The sequence below is a fragment of the Phyllosticta capitalensis genome (assembly GCF_038381095.1).
Source record: "Phyllosticta capitalensis strain CBS 128856 chromosome Unknown BKA78scaffold_11, whole genome shotgun sequence".
Lineage (NCBI taxonomy): Eukaryota > Fungi > Ascomycota > Dothideomycetes > Botryosphaeriales > Phyllostictaceae > Phyllosticta > Phyllosticta capitalensis.
The window spans coordinates 1462273-1477425 of record NW_027117449.1 but is presented as its reverse complement, the minus strand read 5'-3'; the positions used below and the strand labels follow the sequence as shown (position 1 = coordinate 1477425).

The following is a 15153-nucleotide window of genomic DNA, read 5'->3' as shown; positions in this document are numbered from 1 at the left end:
TCGAACGAGCGGGGTTCCTAAGGGGATAAATATGGCTCCGCACCTGCTGCTGTTCTAGGCCAAGGCCTGGGTCGAATTCTGTGAATTGCCCTCCTGCTGTTTGATTTGTGAATTTTCCCATTGTACCTCGAGTTTTTTGATCAGACAGATTTCAAGATGACGATTCCGGACGAGGTTGATATCATTGTTGTCGGTGGCGGCTCTTGCGGGTAAGTGTTGGTCGAAATGGTTGAAGTTCGAGGACTGACGAGGAAATAGCTGCGTGGTGGCTGGCCGCCTGGCGAACCTGGACCACAGTCTCCAGGTGATGCTCATCGAGGCAGGCGAGAGCAACTTGAACAACCCTTGGTACGTTTGCGTTGTTCAATTTAGGGTCTCCAGCTAATGGTGGGCCAGGGTCTACCGCCCGGGTATCTACCCAAGGAACATGAAGCTCGACAGCAAGACCGCCTCGTTCTACGAGTCTCGGCCCTCTGAGTGGCTCTCTGGACGTCGCGCTGTCGTCCCTGTTGCCCACGTGTTGGGTGGTGGCAGCTCCATCAACTTCATGATGTATACTCGTGCCTCGGCTTCAGGTAATCTTTTCCAACATCAACATCGTTCTACAAGCTGACAACCGCCTAGACTACGACGACTTCCAGGCCAAAGGATGGACTACAAAGGAACTCATTCCTCTCATGAGGAAGCATGAGACTTACCAGCGCGCCAGTGAGTATTTTTGACCATTCCTCGATATGCGCAAGGCTGACTCAGCAGGCCAAAACCGCGACATCCACGGCTTCGAGGGCCCTATCAAGGTTTCTTTTGGCAACTACACGTATCCGATCATGCATGACTTTTTGCGCGCCTCTGAGTCGCAGGGTATCCCCGTGACCGACGACCTCCAGGACCTCGTCACGGGCCACGGTGCTGAGCACTGGCTGAAGTGGATCAACCGGTATGCTCCTTCCATTTTGGTATATGTGCCTTCTGCTAATGATGTTTAGTGACACTGGCCGTCGATCCGACTCGGCTCATGCTTACATTCACTCGACCCGGGCCCACCACTCCAACTTGCACCTCGTTTGCAACACCAAGGCCGACAAGGTCGTCATCGAGGGTGACCAGGCTACTGGCGTCCTGACTGTCCCCACGAAGCCCCTGTCTCCTGACCAGAAGCCTAAGCTCTACAAGGCTCGCCGCCAAATCGTCGTGTCTGGCGGCACTCTTAGCTCGCCGCTGATTCTCCAGCGCTCCGGAATCGGTAATGCCTACCATGTGCGTCGTGGCCCTGAGGCGATTTTATTGACTGGATGAAATAGGTGACCCCGAGAAGCTCCGCAAGGCTGGCGTGCGCCCCATCGTCAACCTGCCCGGTGTCGGCTTGAACTTCCAGGACCACTACTTGACCTTCGCCCCGTACCGGGCTAAGCCCGACACCGAGTCGTTCGATGACTTTGTTCGCGGCGACCCCATCGTCCAGCAGAAGGTCATCGACCAATGGTAAGTAAATTTTCAAAGCGCTCGAACGTTGACATGGGAGTCTGACAATGTGAAAGGAACCTCAACGGCACCGGTCCCATGGCGACCAACGGTATCGACGCCGGTGTCAAGGTTCGTCCCACCGAGGAGGAACTCAGGTGGATCGACAGCTGGCCATTCCCTGAATTCCGGTCTGGTTGGGAGAGCTACTTCAAGAACAAGCCCGACAAGCCCGTCATGCACTACTCGGTCATCAGCGGCTGTAAGATGGCACTGCCAAAATTACCCCTTTTTCGTTCACTTCGGCTAACATGGTCACAGGGTACGGCGACCACATGCTCATGCCGCCTGGCAAGTTCTTTACCATGTTCCACTTCCTCGAGTACCCGTTCTCGCGCGGCTCTACTCACATTGTGTCGCCCAACCCATACGACACGCCCGATTTCGATGCGGGTTTCATGAACGACCGCCGCGACATGGCCCCCATGGTCTGGGGCTATATCAAGTCGCGTGAGACGGCCCGTCGCATGGACGCGTACGCCGGAGAGGTGCAGAGCATGCACCCGTTCTTCCCGTACGACAGCCCGGCTTCGGCTAAGGACATGGACCTCGACACCACCAACGCCTACGCCGGTCCCAACCACCTGTCGTCTAACATTACCCACGGCAGCTGGAGCCGTAAGCTCGAGCCGGCGGCGAAGGTTGCGCCCTCGAACCACATCAATTCCAACAAGGCGAACATCCGCGGCGATCTGCCTTACAACAAGGAGGACTTGCTTGCCATTGAGGAATGGGTGAAGCGTCATGTCGAAAGTACCTGGCATTCGCTGGGAACGTGCTCAATTGGACCTCGAGTAAAACGGCCTTATCAATCCCTCTTGAAGCTGAGCTAACAATTTGTTTCAGGGTGGAAACTCCATCGTCAAGCATGGCGTGCTCGACGAGCGCCTGAACGTCCACGGTGTCAGGAACCTCAAGGTTGCCGACCTGTCCGTCTGCCCCGACAACGTGGGCTGCAACACGTGAGTTTATATTCCTAAAACCCTTGTGTCGTGGGTGGTCATCTTATGGATGCCCCCTGACCACCCCCTTTTCGACCCCTTTTTGTCGACCCCTTTTCCCTCTCCAACCACACCACATCGATCTAACACCCATCGCAGCTACTCGACTGCCCTCCTCATCGGCGAGAAGTGCGCGGTTCTCACTGGCGAGGATCTCGGCTACACCGGCGCAGCTCTCGACATGAAGGTGCCCAACTACCACGCGGTCAGCGAGGTCACCCACCTCTCGCGCTTGTAAGTGCGTCGCTTCGACGTCGGCCCTGTCGCCCTCGTGCGTGTCGGGGGTCATCGGCACGGTATGATTGTTACCCTATTGTCGGCAGGGTTGCGTCGGACGGGAGACAGGCGAGGAAGATTGTCGATGTCGTGAACGAGTGACGAGTTGATGAGGCGGCGTGTTGACGGAGGATGTCATCGGCGGCTGTTGTCGAGGATCGGAAGTGGTCGAAAAGTACCGTTGTTGTTCGCTGCTGTCCGCTGTCCTTTTCAGGTCGGCCTACCCCCAATCCCAATCACGAAATGCGAAACGAAGTGTACGCTCCCCCCAACCTTCCCCAAATGCACCTGCTTTTTTCGTTTAGTCATTCTTGCTCTTCTTTTGATTCAATGGATGGCTGATCTGTCGGTCTCTTCCTTTGCGCTGGTGCCTCTCAGGCTTCTGGCTGTCGTTTTGTGCTTGCCTACTTGCGGTGACGTGGTCGTACGTATGTAGGGTATGTAGTGTATCGCAAGGTGTTTCCTTTGGCTTTCCAGTCTTGCACTTGCTGTGCTCGTGAAGCATGTGACATGCTGATGTCAAAGCCTCAAAGAGTGATGTGATATTTGCATCAGGCATTGCTATTTGGTGAGTGTAGGGCGGGCAGTACCAAGCGGAACTCGCCTAGAATCATAGATACGTTGTCTCGCTAGAAGAAATCACCTCACTGGAAGCTCAATTGTGACTTGTCACTGTCTATTTGTTTCTCATCTCTAAGCTATGTGGGACGCGAGTGCTTGTTATCTTGTCCATTTTCCCGTGTCTAAGATCAATCCCCGTATTGATGCTTGCATCACCGAGTCGGAAGGCATATGTGAGGTTGAAGTATCCTGCTCTTCTAGTGTAAGTGTCGGCCCATCTGTTGTCTTTAATTGACCTACTAAGCAAACTAAGGGAGAGCTTCGCAAGACTGCTTCAAGAAATTTCTCACAAGGGCTTCTTCCAGCAAGTCTCGCATCATGTTTGATTGTCTACCTGGCACGTGACTCTTTCACAATGTCGGAGAGTGTAGTATCTTGACCTGGATTTTTGCATTGCGAGTATGGCAGACCCTGACTCCAAGGTATGAATTTCTGGCTGTCTTGCAAAATTCCTGCCACCACACTTCGCGCCTAGATACCATTCCATCTTTGCGCTCTCTACGGCGTCAGTTCAGGGAATCGGTGGGGGTTCGCCACATGCGATCAGAAACTCCGCCTCGTCTGCAGCTTTTGCGCCCACTGTCCAAGTCTGGAATACATCCCCTGTCTGAATCCATGCGTTTTCCATTGTTTCCACAACCGATGAAGCCCATCCGCGACTGAGGGAGCGCAATTTCAAAGCAGGAAGGAGTTCCGACGTGTCTTTGTCCACCTCTTCGTCCGGACGGAGCAAGGTGAATTGATTCTCGCGACTCCGTTTAACACCGAAGCCCTTCTTATTTGTGTCCTCTCTGTGCCTGAAGCGGCCAGTGAGGCTGCGGAATACAGAGTTTGAAATCGCAAGTGCCGCGTCGCTCGTCAGCATGCGTCCGGTGAGATGAGACGAGAGATGACGGGCCACTCTTTCAAGATTCTGAAGCTTGTTGCGCGTTGATTGATCAAGTCTGTCGGGCACCACAGACGGGAATGAGCCATGGGTCTTGCCCACGTAGCTGTCGCCAGTTTGGCCTGAGCGGATCTGAAAGCCGTCTCCGATGTCTGCAACTTGCACATTGACGGGCATGCAATTTGCTGGCCAGCCTTCATTATACTCCCAGACTTCGTTTGTGACGGGATCGACCAGGTCAACTTGGAGTAAGATTTTCTCCTCCGAATCGACGTAGCATGGGCTGATGATTCGGATTGGTCGTTTCGGCAGGGCAAATCGTTCGAACATGCTGAGGGTGAGCAAATGCGAGGTTGACTTTGTTCTGGGCGATTTTTCGCTCGTGATCCACTCCGTAAAGAGAGGACAGCAGTTCAGTACTGAAGCGACGACGTTGGCGATCGTTGTTGCCTCTGCCTTGGTGTATTCGCTCCGCAAAAGGCGCGCATAGAAGCGTGTCTTCTCCCCGTCGACAACCATTATTGACCACCGGGAGTATTCCTCTCTGACGCCGATAGGCTCAACATTTCCCTGCCAATTGATGCCAGCCTGAGGACCGTGACACAGTAAATACTGCACTGTTTGTTTCTGTTCCGATGCAGCCTCGTCGGAGGAGGTCGTTCGTTGTGTATTGGACGGCATGCGGGAGTTGACGATTTGAATGTTCGTCAGGGCAGTTTCTAGCTCAAAATTGTTTGAATTGAAGAGCACATCCTCAGAAGAGAATGATGCGAATCTGTCAGCGGCCTCGATGTGATCTTGAGCGTTGAAGGCCATAGCTGGGTTGCGGTCGAAAGAATTCTCCGGCTGAGACTGAGCAGGGCCTTTGCCCGTAGAGCGCTTCGGCATTGGCGCCGACATGGATGCGGTTGAGATGTCAGACCGATCTCGTTTGTGTCGTTTACTTTCGTCCATGGTGGAGGGGAGTTTGAGGTTCTGGGAGGCGCGTTGCAGTGGGAAAATGTCGGTTGCGCGGACGGTTGAGGGCTCCTGGTGCCTTATTAGCGCTGTAGTTCAGACTTTGGAAGGCGGAGGCAAAGGCTCTTTCGCGAGTTATTTTCATCAACTTGCCAGTTGGTGAATGACATTCGCGGGAGCAACGAAAAACTCGCTTGTACCGTGAAAACTCGAAAGCGGTGCGGTGTGCTTGAATGCTCCTTGAGGCGAAGCTCTCGAACTTCGTCGTCCGGCGACTTCACCTCAAGTGCCCAAATTTTGAAGTCAAGACATGTGCGTGTATGCAGAGAGTGATCAAGAACCTTACTCCCTAGAAACTTGGACTTGTGAACTTATGAAAGGATAGCTACAGGGAGCATTCAATCACCCGGTGCTACCTTGGAGTTACCGTAGTGCTCTTAGACAAGCGCAGTCACCCGCACTACTAAGCCTCGATAACCTTGGCTGCAACGAGAAGCTTCACATCCTTCTTGCTCCTCTCAAACACCTCACCCTTTCTTCCCCTACCAACTTACCCACCTGAACAGTATGTCGGGCGCAAACTCCAACTTTCACCGCGCTATTGGACCTCGCTGCGATGAAGCGTGGAGCCAGTGTCAAAACGGCAACACTGAGACAGGCTTTCGCATGGCTCGATTGATTCTGCTGGAGTCAAGGCTCGGCGACTACCACCGCGCAAATATGAACTTGTTGCTCACCAAGTCTGGCGACCACGCAGTGTAAGAGACACAACTACCTCACCGCAATGAACAGACTTTCGAGAGCTGACCGACTTTCAGTGAGCATGGTGAAGAGGCCGTTCGACTCTACACACGCATGCTCGAGATCGCCCGCGCAGAGGCCCGCCACGGCATCGTCAGCCACTTGGAGGGAGTACTTCAGCAGGCGCGTGATTGGCTCAAGACTGCGCAAGAGCAGAAGGCGGAGGAAGACAAGCGCTGGGAAAATATGACGGCCGAACAGATCCAGAAGGCAAAGATCAAGGAGATGTCGGCGTACCATTCGGAGGAGGAGGACGAGCAGGCTGAAAAGCAGGCTGATACTCGTCCATCTGGCACCATGCCGATCTGAGGCAAGAAAGAGGACTACAGTCCTTTAGCTCGCCATGACTCGGGACTGGGACTTCGCTGAGCTGTAAGTGCGCCATATGTATTTAGCGGCGACCAACTAATTGCTACAGTGGGTCGCAACTGGAACGTCATGTCAAAGGCGATATAGGAGTGCTCAGCGCCTGAAGCTCCCGAGACACACACATCTCGACTCAGTGGGTTGAGCTTGGGCTTGGGGATCAGGCTTGGGGGCATGAAATGAGCTTAGATGCAGGGACTGAGCTTGGATACTAGAAATGGAATGTGGGCAGCAAGCGCCCAAGCCCTACACAGCTTAAATATAAGCAGCAAATAGACAATCACGTCTCCTGAACGACCTAGACATATGAAGCTGTGAAGATACGACATCTTTTGGTTGGACAAAGCAGCATTTCGTTCTCAAGAGGCGAGGACGCGCAGCAGCAGAAGTCTTGTCCCCGTCCCAGGAAGTACTGGGACCACCGTACCCAGAACGAGGATCACGACCGTCCCCATAATCGTCTTCCATCACCTAGGGATCGGAACCGCGGCTACTGTTCCCACGAAATCTGAAATGGGGTCTGGGGACAGGAAAGCGTCGTCCCACCCTCGTGCAATCTGGGACGGACGTCCCCATTTTCTTTGGGACAGGGACCACAAGAACCTTCCCTGATCGGGGAGAGCGTCCCCAGAATCAAGCGTCCCTACTCCACCGGGGACGAACTAGACGTTTGAAGTTGTTTGGACATTGCCTCTTTTGGAAGGCCAAAAACGGCAATTTCTACAACTTCAAACGTCTATGGACGACGGTCCCGAGGTGGTCGGGGACGCGGGAGGGGAAAAGAAGTTGAAATTGTGATGGAAGCATGCTTGATGAAACTTGTTGAATTGACCATAATATCGCGCCGAGAGCACGAAGAAAAACTCCCAAAAGAGCGCCTGTCTGCCTCGTACATGCATGCAGTCTGTGATGCCATATCTATGTAGACGTTACCAGTGTTGAAGTCTAGCATCATCTCGCGTGAAAGATCCAGCGACAAATTCGCCTGAGAAATGAGTAGAAGAAAAAGAGAAAAAAGGAAACAAATCATCCATCATATCCGTCATTTGCGCATCGTCACGTTCAAGCCAACCTCAGCCCAAACTCATCCACCTTGAACCACTCGGCCACCAGCGCCTTGAGCACGGCATCCGCCCCCGCCTGCGCCTCGGCGCTGCTCGCCGCCTTGCACTCGATGTAGAGCTTGATCTTTGGCTCCGTGCCGCTGCCGCGGACGGTAAAGGTGACGTCGCCCTCGAGCTCGACCGTGATCATCTGGCTGGTCTTGTCGACCGGCAGCGTGGGCACGTTGTTTGGGGTTGCCGAGTCGAAGCCGACGGTGAGGTCGCGCCAGCTGAGAACCTTTTTGCCGCCGAGCGTCTTCGGGTACGGGTCGCCGAGGGCGCGGATGGCGGCGAAGACGGCGGCCGTCGTGTCCGGGCTGGGCGAGACGAGGTACGTATTCGCGTCCTCAAAGAAGCCGTACGTTTGGTAGAGCTGCTGCAGCTTTTGAAAGGGAGAGAGACCCTCGTGGCTGCGCCAGCGCGCCGTCGCCGTCAGGAAGGACACTGCTGCGCTGACCGAGTCCTTGTCATGCACCACCGACGGAATCATGTAGCCCAGCGCCTCCTCGTACGCGTAGCCCACGTCGTACTCGGCTGCTTCGAGGTCGCGCGCCACGTTACCCAGCCACTTGAAGCCCGTGAGCGTCTCGCAGAAATGGAACCCTTCGCGCGCCGCAATGGCGGCCAGCATGCGCGACGACACAGCCGAGGCGAGCATGGCGAGTTTGGAACGAGGCTGGTCGGACGGGTAGGTGGACAGAATGTGTGACGCCAGCAGCACGCCGACTTGGTTTCCCGTGAATTGGTGCCAGGCGCCGTCGACCTTTTCGGCAACGGCAAGGCGGTCGGCGTCCGGGTCGCTGGCGATGATGAGCGATATGTTGGACGCGTCGGCCGTCTGCTTGGCCAGGTCCAGGGCTCCTTTTTCTTCTGGATTGGGAAACTTGACCGTGGGGAAGTCGGGGTCTGGCTCGGCTTGCTCCTTGACGACGACCATGTTGTTTTCGTACCCTATGCTCTTGACCGCCTGCGTCATGTACGGCAATCCAACACCATGCATGGGCGTGTAGACAAACTTCAGATCCGCCCTTTCGGATGGCAGTTGCGCGTCTTCAGGCACCGCAGACAGCTTCACGGCGCGAAAGTAGGCGTCTCTGACCAGGCCCAAGGCTCCCTCGATGAGTAAGCTGCCCTCGTCAACGACGGAGGTATCCCAAGTGACGGGCTCCAGGTTCTGCTCGATGGCGCGCGCGATGCCGACGTCGTGCGGCGGGATGATTTGGCAGCCATTGCCCCAGTAGACCTTGTAGCCGTTGTCCTGGGCAGGATTGTGACTAGCAGTAATCATGACGCCGGCAGCGGCGCCAAGCTCTCCGACGCCAAAGGGCACAAGCGGTGTGTGGACAGTCTCTTCGTACCACCATACCCGGATGCCCTTTGCGACAAAGGCGGCGGCCGTGAGTTTGGCGAACTTTTCAGAATTGTGGCGGGCGTCGTGTCCAATAACAACACCACGGTGATGGATTCCCTGGACGTTTTCCAAGAGATAGGCGGCGAGGCCCTGGGAGGCCTGGATGATGGTCAGGGAGTTGAGGCGGGAGAAGCCCGCTTGCATGGAAGCTCTAAGTCCGGCGGTTCCAAAAGCAATTCTTTTTCTGAGGCGGCGCTCGAGTTCTGCTTTTTCACCATTGACGAGCAGTCTGTATATCTCGTCACGTGTCGAGGCATCCTTGTCCAAACGCAGCCATTCCTTTGCGAGTTCTTCGATGGTGGGAGGTGAGGTGTAGGCCATGGCAGACGGGAGTGAGTTGTAGGGTCGAGCGAGGGGCAGGTGGCGATGGATTAGATGGAGATGGTGATGGAAGCGGATAGCCAACGGTCGTCGTCGAGTAGCGAGTGGGTCTTCTCCGGCAATTTATGTTCAATATCAAGCGCCATCCTCAAGACACGAAATGCATCTCGTCTGGTTGGATTATTGACGAGTGCGGCGTTCGGGAGACGGAGCTCGCCATGTTTCTCCACAAGTGCAGTCGACAGCAATAATCAGGCGAGCGACGCAAGACGCTACCCCAAGTCTTCCTCTACTGCACCTCAGTCTGGAGACTGGATCGGCAAGGTGGAGCGTTTGTGTTTCGTTACAGCCACATCTGCCTACCATCTCCTGACGCCAGGCCCAACGGCTCACCTGCTGGGTCTTCCCGTCGTCTCTTTACGTCGGCTCAAACATCCACGTCTCTTCCCTACAACAACTGCGCACCCGGCTCCCAACTCCCAACATAGCCACAGAGATGCCCGACAACACGTTTCAAACTGCGCCTACCGTCTTTCGTTGACCTTTTTATTTCTGCCTGCCGCTCTGCTCCATCATTCGCTCGACACTCACCGCGCCCGCCATGTCTTCACCGCTCCCTGCGTCCTCTCGGAAGGACAAGATGCTCTCTCGACCCGAAATCGAAGCATTGATCGCCGACGGAAAGCATATTGTTATTGTTGACGGCAAGGTCCTCAAGTGCGATGCGTGGATCAAGTACCATCCAGGTGGTGACAAGGCCATCAAGCACATGGTTGGACGGGACGCCACAGACGAAGTCACAGCGTAGGTGCCACTTGGGACCACGGCTCAACTAGGTGCTGACATGACCAGCCTACACTCTGCCGGAGCCAGGCAGCGTATGAATGCCTTTGTCATTGGCCGCGTCCAAGGTCGCTGGGTCAACTTTGTCCCTCCAATTCAAGGTGGCAACTTTCGCACCCAGGCCGAGCTCGACGCCCTCAACTCCGACACCAGCTGTCCCGAGACGGACGTGGACGACTCCAGCCAGAGCTCGACCGATGCGTCGCCCATTTTCGAACCCGCCGAAGGCAAGCATGACGCAAGGCGTCGCAGACCGCACACCGCGCACAGCTCCGCAACGTCCATTTCCTCGGTCGAGCTCGAAGACACGGAGGAAAAGCCCAAAATGTCGCACCTCGACGCAAAGACGCTGGAAGAGATCAACCTCGACTTGGCCCAATACCCACCGTTGAAGCCCGAGGTTCAGGACGAGATTGTCCGCAAATATCGCGTGCTGGACAAGAAAATCCAGGACGCGGGCCTGTACAAATGCAACTACACGTCATATCTGATCGAGGCGACCAGATATGCCATGTTCTTTTCCACGTTCCTTTTCTTCTTGTCCAAGGGCTGGTACGGAACCAGCGCCTTCTTCCTGGGCTGCTTTTGGCACCAGCTCGTCTTTACCGCCCATGATGCCGGCCACATGGGCATAACGCACGACTTTACGATAGACACGGTAATCGGAATCATCATTGCGGATTTCCTAGGTGGACTGTCGCTTGGTTGGTGGAAGCGCAGCCACAATGTTCACCACATCGTCACCAACTCTGCGGAACACGACCCGGATATTCAGCATCTCCCCTTTTTCGCCATCACGCACCGCTTCTTCAACTCGATCAGCTCGACATACTACGACAGGATCATCCAGTTTGACGACGCCGCCAAGTTCCTCGTCCAGTACCAACACTGGCTCTACTACCCAATCCTGTTTCTCGGCCGCTTCAACCTCTACCGCCTGTCATGGGAATATCTGCTCGGAGGGCAAGCACCGCGTCGCGGCCCGGCATGGTGGCACCGGTGGTTCGAAATCGCAGGCCAGATCATCTTTTGGTATTGGTACGGGTACCGGGTGGTGTACTGCGGGATCCCAGGCTACTGGAACCGGCTGGCCTTCATCCTCGTGTCCAACATGGTGACGATGCCGATCCACGTGCAAATCACGCTCTCCCACTTTGCCATGAGCACGGCGGACCTGGGGACGCACGAGAGCTTCGCGCAGAAGATGTTGCGCACCACCATGGACGTCGACTGCCCCGAGTGGCTGGATTTTTTTCATGGCGGCCTCCAGTTCCAGGCCATCCACCACCTCTACCCCCGCATCCCCCGCCACAACCTGCGCCAGGCCCAGCGCCTCGTCATGGATTTTTGCGATGACGTCGGCATTCCCTACGGCCTGTACGGTTTTGCCGATGGCAACCGCAAGGTCATTGGCCGTCTGGGCGATGTTGCGCGCCAGGCGTCCATCCTGGCTGCGTGCCAGAGGAGCATGGCCGAGAGCGGCGACTTGGGGCTGCATTGAGAACGGTAATGATTGCGTTGTTGTCGGTTGGGTAGACGGCGGGCTTTGTTTGCACGCACGCATTGATTGACGGGTGCATGTGTTGTCGTTTGTCGTTGCAGCAAGCAAGCAAGAGCCAAAAGCAAAAAAGGCATTTGTGTGTTGTATGGTATTAGACATGCATCCCATATTGCATCTAGACAACATGTAGTAGTGTAGTAGTAGTAGTAGTACGAAGAACGACGGTGGGATGGATTGGAACGAATGAAAGGAGCATTGGGATTTACGGAGATGATGGAACAGCAGGGCAGGCCGGGCCTGGAAAACGCAAAATGTACTCTGAGCATAAATGAAAGAAACACGCAAATCCCATAGACAGCTGGTATCTGAACGTGTTATGCGCCGAGTGTGTGAGTTGAGTTGGTTGTGGCATGTGGACTCGAACTTTCAACGGTTGTATATATACCCGGCCAGCTCTCTCTCTTGAGATCATCCAGCCTCTACATCCTCCCTGTCTCTCATCGAGCACTCCTCCAATTCCACCCAGACGCTCGTCCTAGTTATTGAGCTCACCCAAAGAATTTGCGAAACACCTGCACAGCCAGCCAGCGCCCCCCCAAACTACCTCACCGCGTAAAGGAAAGCTCCTCATGGTGCTTCAAGTGAATGACAAGGACGACGCCGCTTACTGAGGCGTTGGAAGCGCGGCGGCCGCGGCGGCGGGTGTGGCTACCTAGGTAGGTCAAAGCTTCCATGAGGATTAATGGCAGTTTTGCAGCCGCTGTTTCGCAAATTCGGTTTCGATTATTTTCTCTCTCTTTTTTCTTTTTTTTTTTTTCGGGTGGACGGCGGGGAGGAGAGGAGGGGTTGTGTTTGGGGGGGGGGGGGGCGTCGGCGTTTGAATGTTTGAATGGGTTGTTGTGGCGTTCGGGTGGTAGGTAGGTAGGTAGGTAGGTAGGTAGGCAGGCACGTGGCTTGGTAGCCAAAGTCGTGGCACACACGGGCAAGAAACCAAGTCAAAGTGATCAGAGAGATGCAAACGAGCGACCACGGACGCATGGGAATTCTCCATCTCAGAAAGGCGTGCGTGCGTCTAGGGAGCATTCAAGCGCCTTACGCACCACTTGATGTTGGAATTCACAAAGTCCTTTGTGTTGAGTTACAGGGAGTAGTCGTAGCTACGGGTGCCATGACTTTTTTTTGCTACCAAGCCTCGGTAGGTAGGAAGGTAGGTAGGTAGGTAGGTACGTGTGGAGAGCAAGCGATGTGCTGAAGATTTGTTGGAATGCATGCAAGATGACGGAAGTTGTGATATTTGTCGACAAGGGGCACTTCATCACTTGTGGGGCAAGATGTGTGTGTTTGTAGAGTTCAATCGCTGCTTCCTGTTTGTGTGTCTAATGGGCCTAAAGACCGGACCTACCTAACGATTTACCTTGATCAACTTTTGAAACTTGTTTGCTCTCCGCCTTGGATCCGAGGAATGGATCCTCAAGAGCCAAACCGGGTTCTACTCTCGTCACACATGTCTGGAATGCGCGGTGTTTGCCAACTTGCCAAACAGCGCGCAGCTTCCCCACCAACGTCTCACGGCATATGTAGAGTACCTGAACCACCTACATCAAGCTGCAGCAGCTCCATGACATCACATCATCAAACACCAACGACATCACGGTCCTCCGGCCGCGGCACCTCATACGGCCTCGCGCCCTCGGTACTAAACAACACCACGACGGCGTCCTCTCCCAGCCCCAACGTCTTCGCAGCCTGCTCATCTCGACACAATCGGCGCAGCGCGGCCAGAGGCGCGGCACCGCAGGGCCCGCAGGCGACGCCGAGGTCGTGCAGGTCGCGCGTTGCGATATGGCTCTCGTGGTCGGATACAACGACGCTGGTGTCGACGCCGTCGCGCAGGACCGGCCACGCGAGCGAAGACACGGTGCCGCAGTTCATGCCGCACATGATGGTGTTGCTGGTGCGGATGGGAACAATATGGCCGGCGCGCAGGCTCGTCTGCAGGCAGGCGGCCGTCGTGGGTTCAACGGCCACGACAGAACACCCACCAGTCGAATCTGATTTCTTCTCTTTGCTCTTATAGTGGGCCGTCACGGCGTGCGCCCACGACCCCACGCCCACCGACGCAATTGCGCACGCCGGAATCGGCCTGTCCGGCAGCAGCGCGGCGAGCTGGCGGTCCGTCTCGTTGAGCATGGTCGCGTAGCCCTCAACAACCCAGGCCGGCACATCTTCATAGCCGGGCCACGACGTGTCCATGACGAGCAGCGCATCTTCATCGGTGTCGGCATCGCGTCGCGCGGCGGCAATGGACGCGTCGTAATCGCCGCTGGGGACGACTCGGACGCCGCTGGGGACGACTCGGACGTCTGCGCCCTCGTCGGCAATGTGGGCGCGCGTCGGGGCGTCCATGGTATTTGGGACGTAAATTCGGACGGGCAGGGCGAGGTGGCGCGCCATGCGGGCGACGGCGCGGCCCCAATTGCCATCAGTGCAGGTGACGAGGCGGGCGATGGGTGTTTTGGTGTTGTTGTTTTGTTGTCCGCCGTAGCGGTGGTGAAGCTTGGCCCTGAGGTCGGCAGGCGAAACGGTGGGCGGGAGGCCGATGCGAGCGGCCACGGATCGGTGGACGGCCCATGAGGCGCCGAGGATCTTGAAGGCCGGCAGCCCGAAACGACTCGATTCATCCTTTAGCAGCACGTGAGCGAGGCCTAGCTCTTTGGCCACGCGCGGTAGCGGCACCAGCGGCGTGACATTGTGGTCCGGGAGAGAAGCGTGGAAAGCTTCGACGGCGGCGGCGGCGGCGGCTGACTTTGGGGATGACGAGGTCCAGGAGTGGGCGGAGGGGTTGTGGTAAATGTTGGTGGACATGACGGCAGACGGACAGGACGCGGGTTGATGAGGGCGGGAAGAGTCCAGCAAAGGCGACGGCTGGTTGGTTGGATGTTTGTTTGCAGGAGTGCAGTTCAGTGCAGATGAGAGTCAGTCATGCATGGTGTTGTCGTTCCATGGCGCACGGAGCCGAAGCTATCGACGGCGAGCCAGAGATACGCACCTTAGAGATAGAGGACAACAGAGAAGGCGAGAATTAGAATAAAGCCAAGCGCGGCGCTACGAGGATGGCTGCCGCACGAAAAGGACCCTCTGTTTGGGTAAATTGCACGTCAGCGGGAGACGACGAGGGCGGCGGCCATGGAAGAAGACATTGACAGCTCTATGACTTTGGATATCTGCGGGTTTCGCCAGCTGCAGCAAAAAAGGAAGAAATGTCTCTGATATCACGACTCGAGAGACACGGTAGGAAGCGTCGAGTAAGTGGTGGATGTACAGTAACTCTGGCATTTACCGTCGCCTCTTTCACCACGACTTGTTCTCATTTCGGCCTGCCCAGGATGCTGCGCTAGCCCAGTGCCCCCCGGTCCAGACTTGGTTGACGTCGTCTAGCCTCCCTAGTCTTGCCCGTAGCCAAACCCTACCGCCCATAGCACATGTATCCTTACACCTCTCGACCCTAACTATTTGCCTACCGCCGCCCGCCAAAAGTCTCGGTC

The 15153-nt window shown here is 55.8% G+C and overlaps 7 protein-coding genes across 7 annotated transcripts; 4 read left to right on the top strand and 3 right to left on the bottom strand.

Moving 5' to 3' along the window:
- Positions 1-156: 156 nt before the first annotated feature.
- BKA78DRAFT_257279 (alcohol oxidase) lies at positions 157-2760 on the top strand (the record flags this gene model as incomplete). The annotated part of the gene is made up of 11 exons (XM_066885170.1): positions 157-209; positions 259-348; positions 397-575; positions 625-708; positions 757-937; positions 987-1243; positions 1302-1482; positions 1539-1723; positions 1783-2315; positions 2368-2483; positions 2622-2760. 11 exons carry the CDS (start codon positions 157-159, stop codon positions 2758-2760), a joined length of 1998 nt encoding a protein of 665 aa, XP_066740008.1.
- On the top strand, positions 2517-3267 carry BKA78DRAFT_325718 (uncharacterized protein). Its single transcript, XM_066889382.1, has one exon. It carries the CDS (start codon positions 2908-2910, stop codon positions 3232-3234), a length of 327 nt encoding a protein of 108 aa, XP_066740007.1. The 5' UTR covers positions 2517-2907; the 3' UTR covers positions 3235-3267.
- Positions 3268-3930: 663 nt separating this feature from the next.
- On the bottom strand, positions 3931-5259 carry BKA78DRAFT_299598 (uncharacterized protein; the record flags this gene model as incomplete). The annotated part of the gene is made up of 1 exon (XM_066887076.1): positions 3931-5259. The coding sequence occupies one exon, from the start codon at positions 5257-5259 to the stop codon at positions 3931-3933; it is 1329 nt and encodes a 442-aa protein (XP_066740006.1).
- Positions 5260-5829: 570 nt separating this feature from the next.
- Positions 5830-6372, top strand: BKA78DRAFT_299597 (uncharacterized protein; the record flags this gene model as incomplete). The annotated part of the gene is made up of 2 exons (XM_066887075.1): positions 5830-6020; positions 6081-6372. The coding sequence occupies 2 exons, from the start codon at positions 5830-5832 to the stop codon at positions 6370-6372; spliced, it is 483 nt and encodes a 160-aa protein (XP_066740005.1).
- A 1119-nt stretch (positions 6373-7491) lies between these two features.
- Positions 7492-9264, bottom strand: BKA78DRAFT_258040 (uncharacterized protein; the record flags this gene model as incomplete). Its single annotated transcript, XM_066885243.1, has 1 exon — positions 7492-9264. One exon carries the CDS (start codon positions 9262-9264, stop codon positions 7492-7494), a length of 1773 nt encoding a protein of 590 aa, XP_066740004.1.
- Positions 9265-9865: 601 nt separating this feature from the next.
- Positions 9866-11608, top strand: BKA78DRAFT_333707 (putative fatty acid desaturase; the record flags this gene model as incomplete). Its single annotated transcript, XM_066890116.1, has 2 exons — positions 9866-10068; positions 10117-11608. The coding sequence occupies 2 exons, from the start codon at positions 9866-9868 to the stop codon at positions 11606-11608; spliced, it is 1695 nt and encodes a 564-aa protein (XP_066740003.1).
- Positions 11609-12948: 1340 nt separating this feature from the next.
- BKA78DRAFT_325715 (tryptophan synthase beta subunit-like PLP-dependent enzyme) lies at positions 12949-14931 on the bottom strand. The gene has a single exon (XM_066889381.1). It carries the CDS (start codon positions 14471-14473, stop codon positions 13241-13243), a length of 1233 nt encoding a protein of 410 aa, XP_066740002.1. The 5' UTR covers positions 14474-14931; the 3' UTR covers positions 12949-13240.
- Positions 14932-15153: the final 222 nt, after the last annotated feature.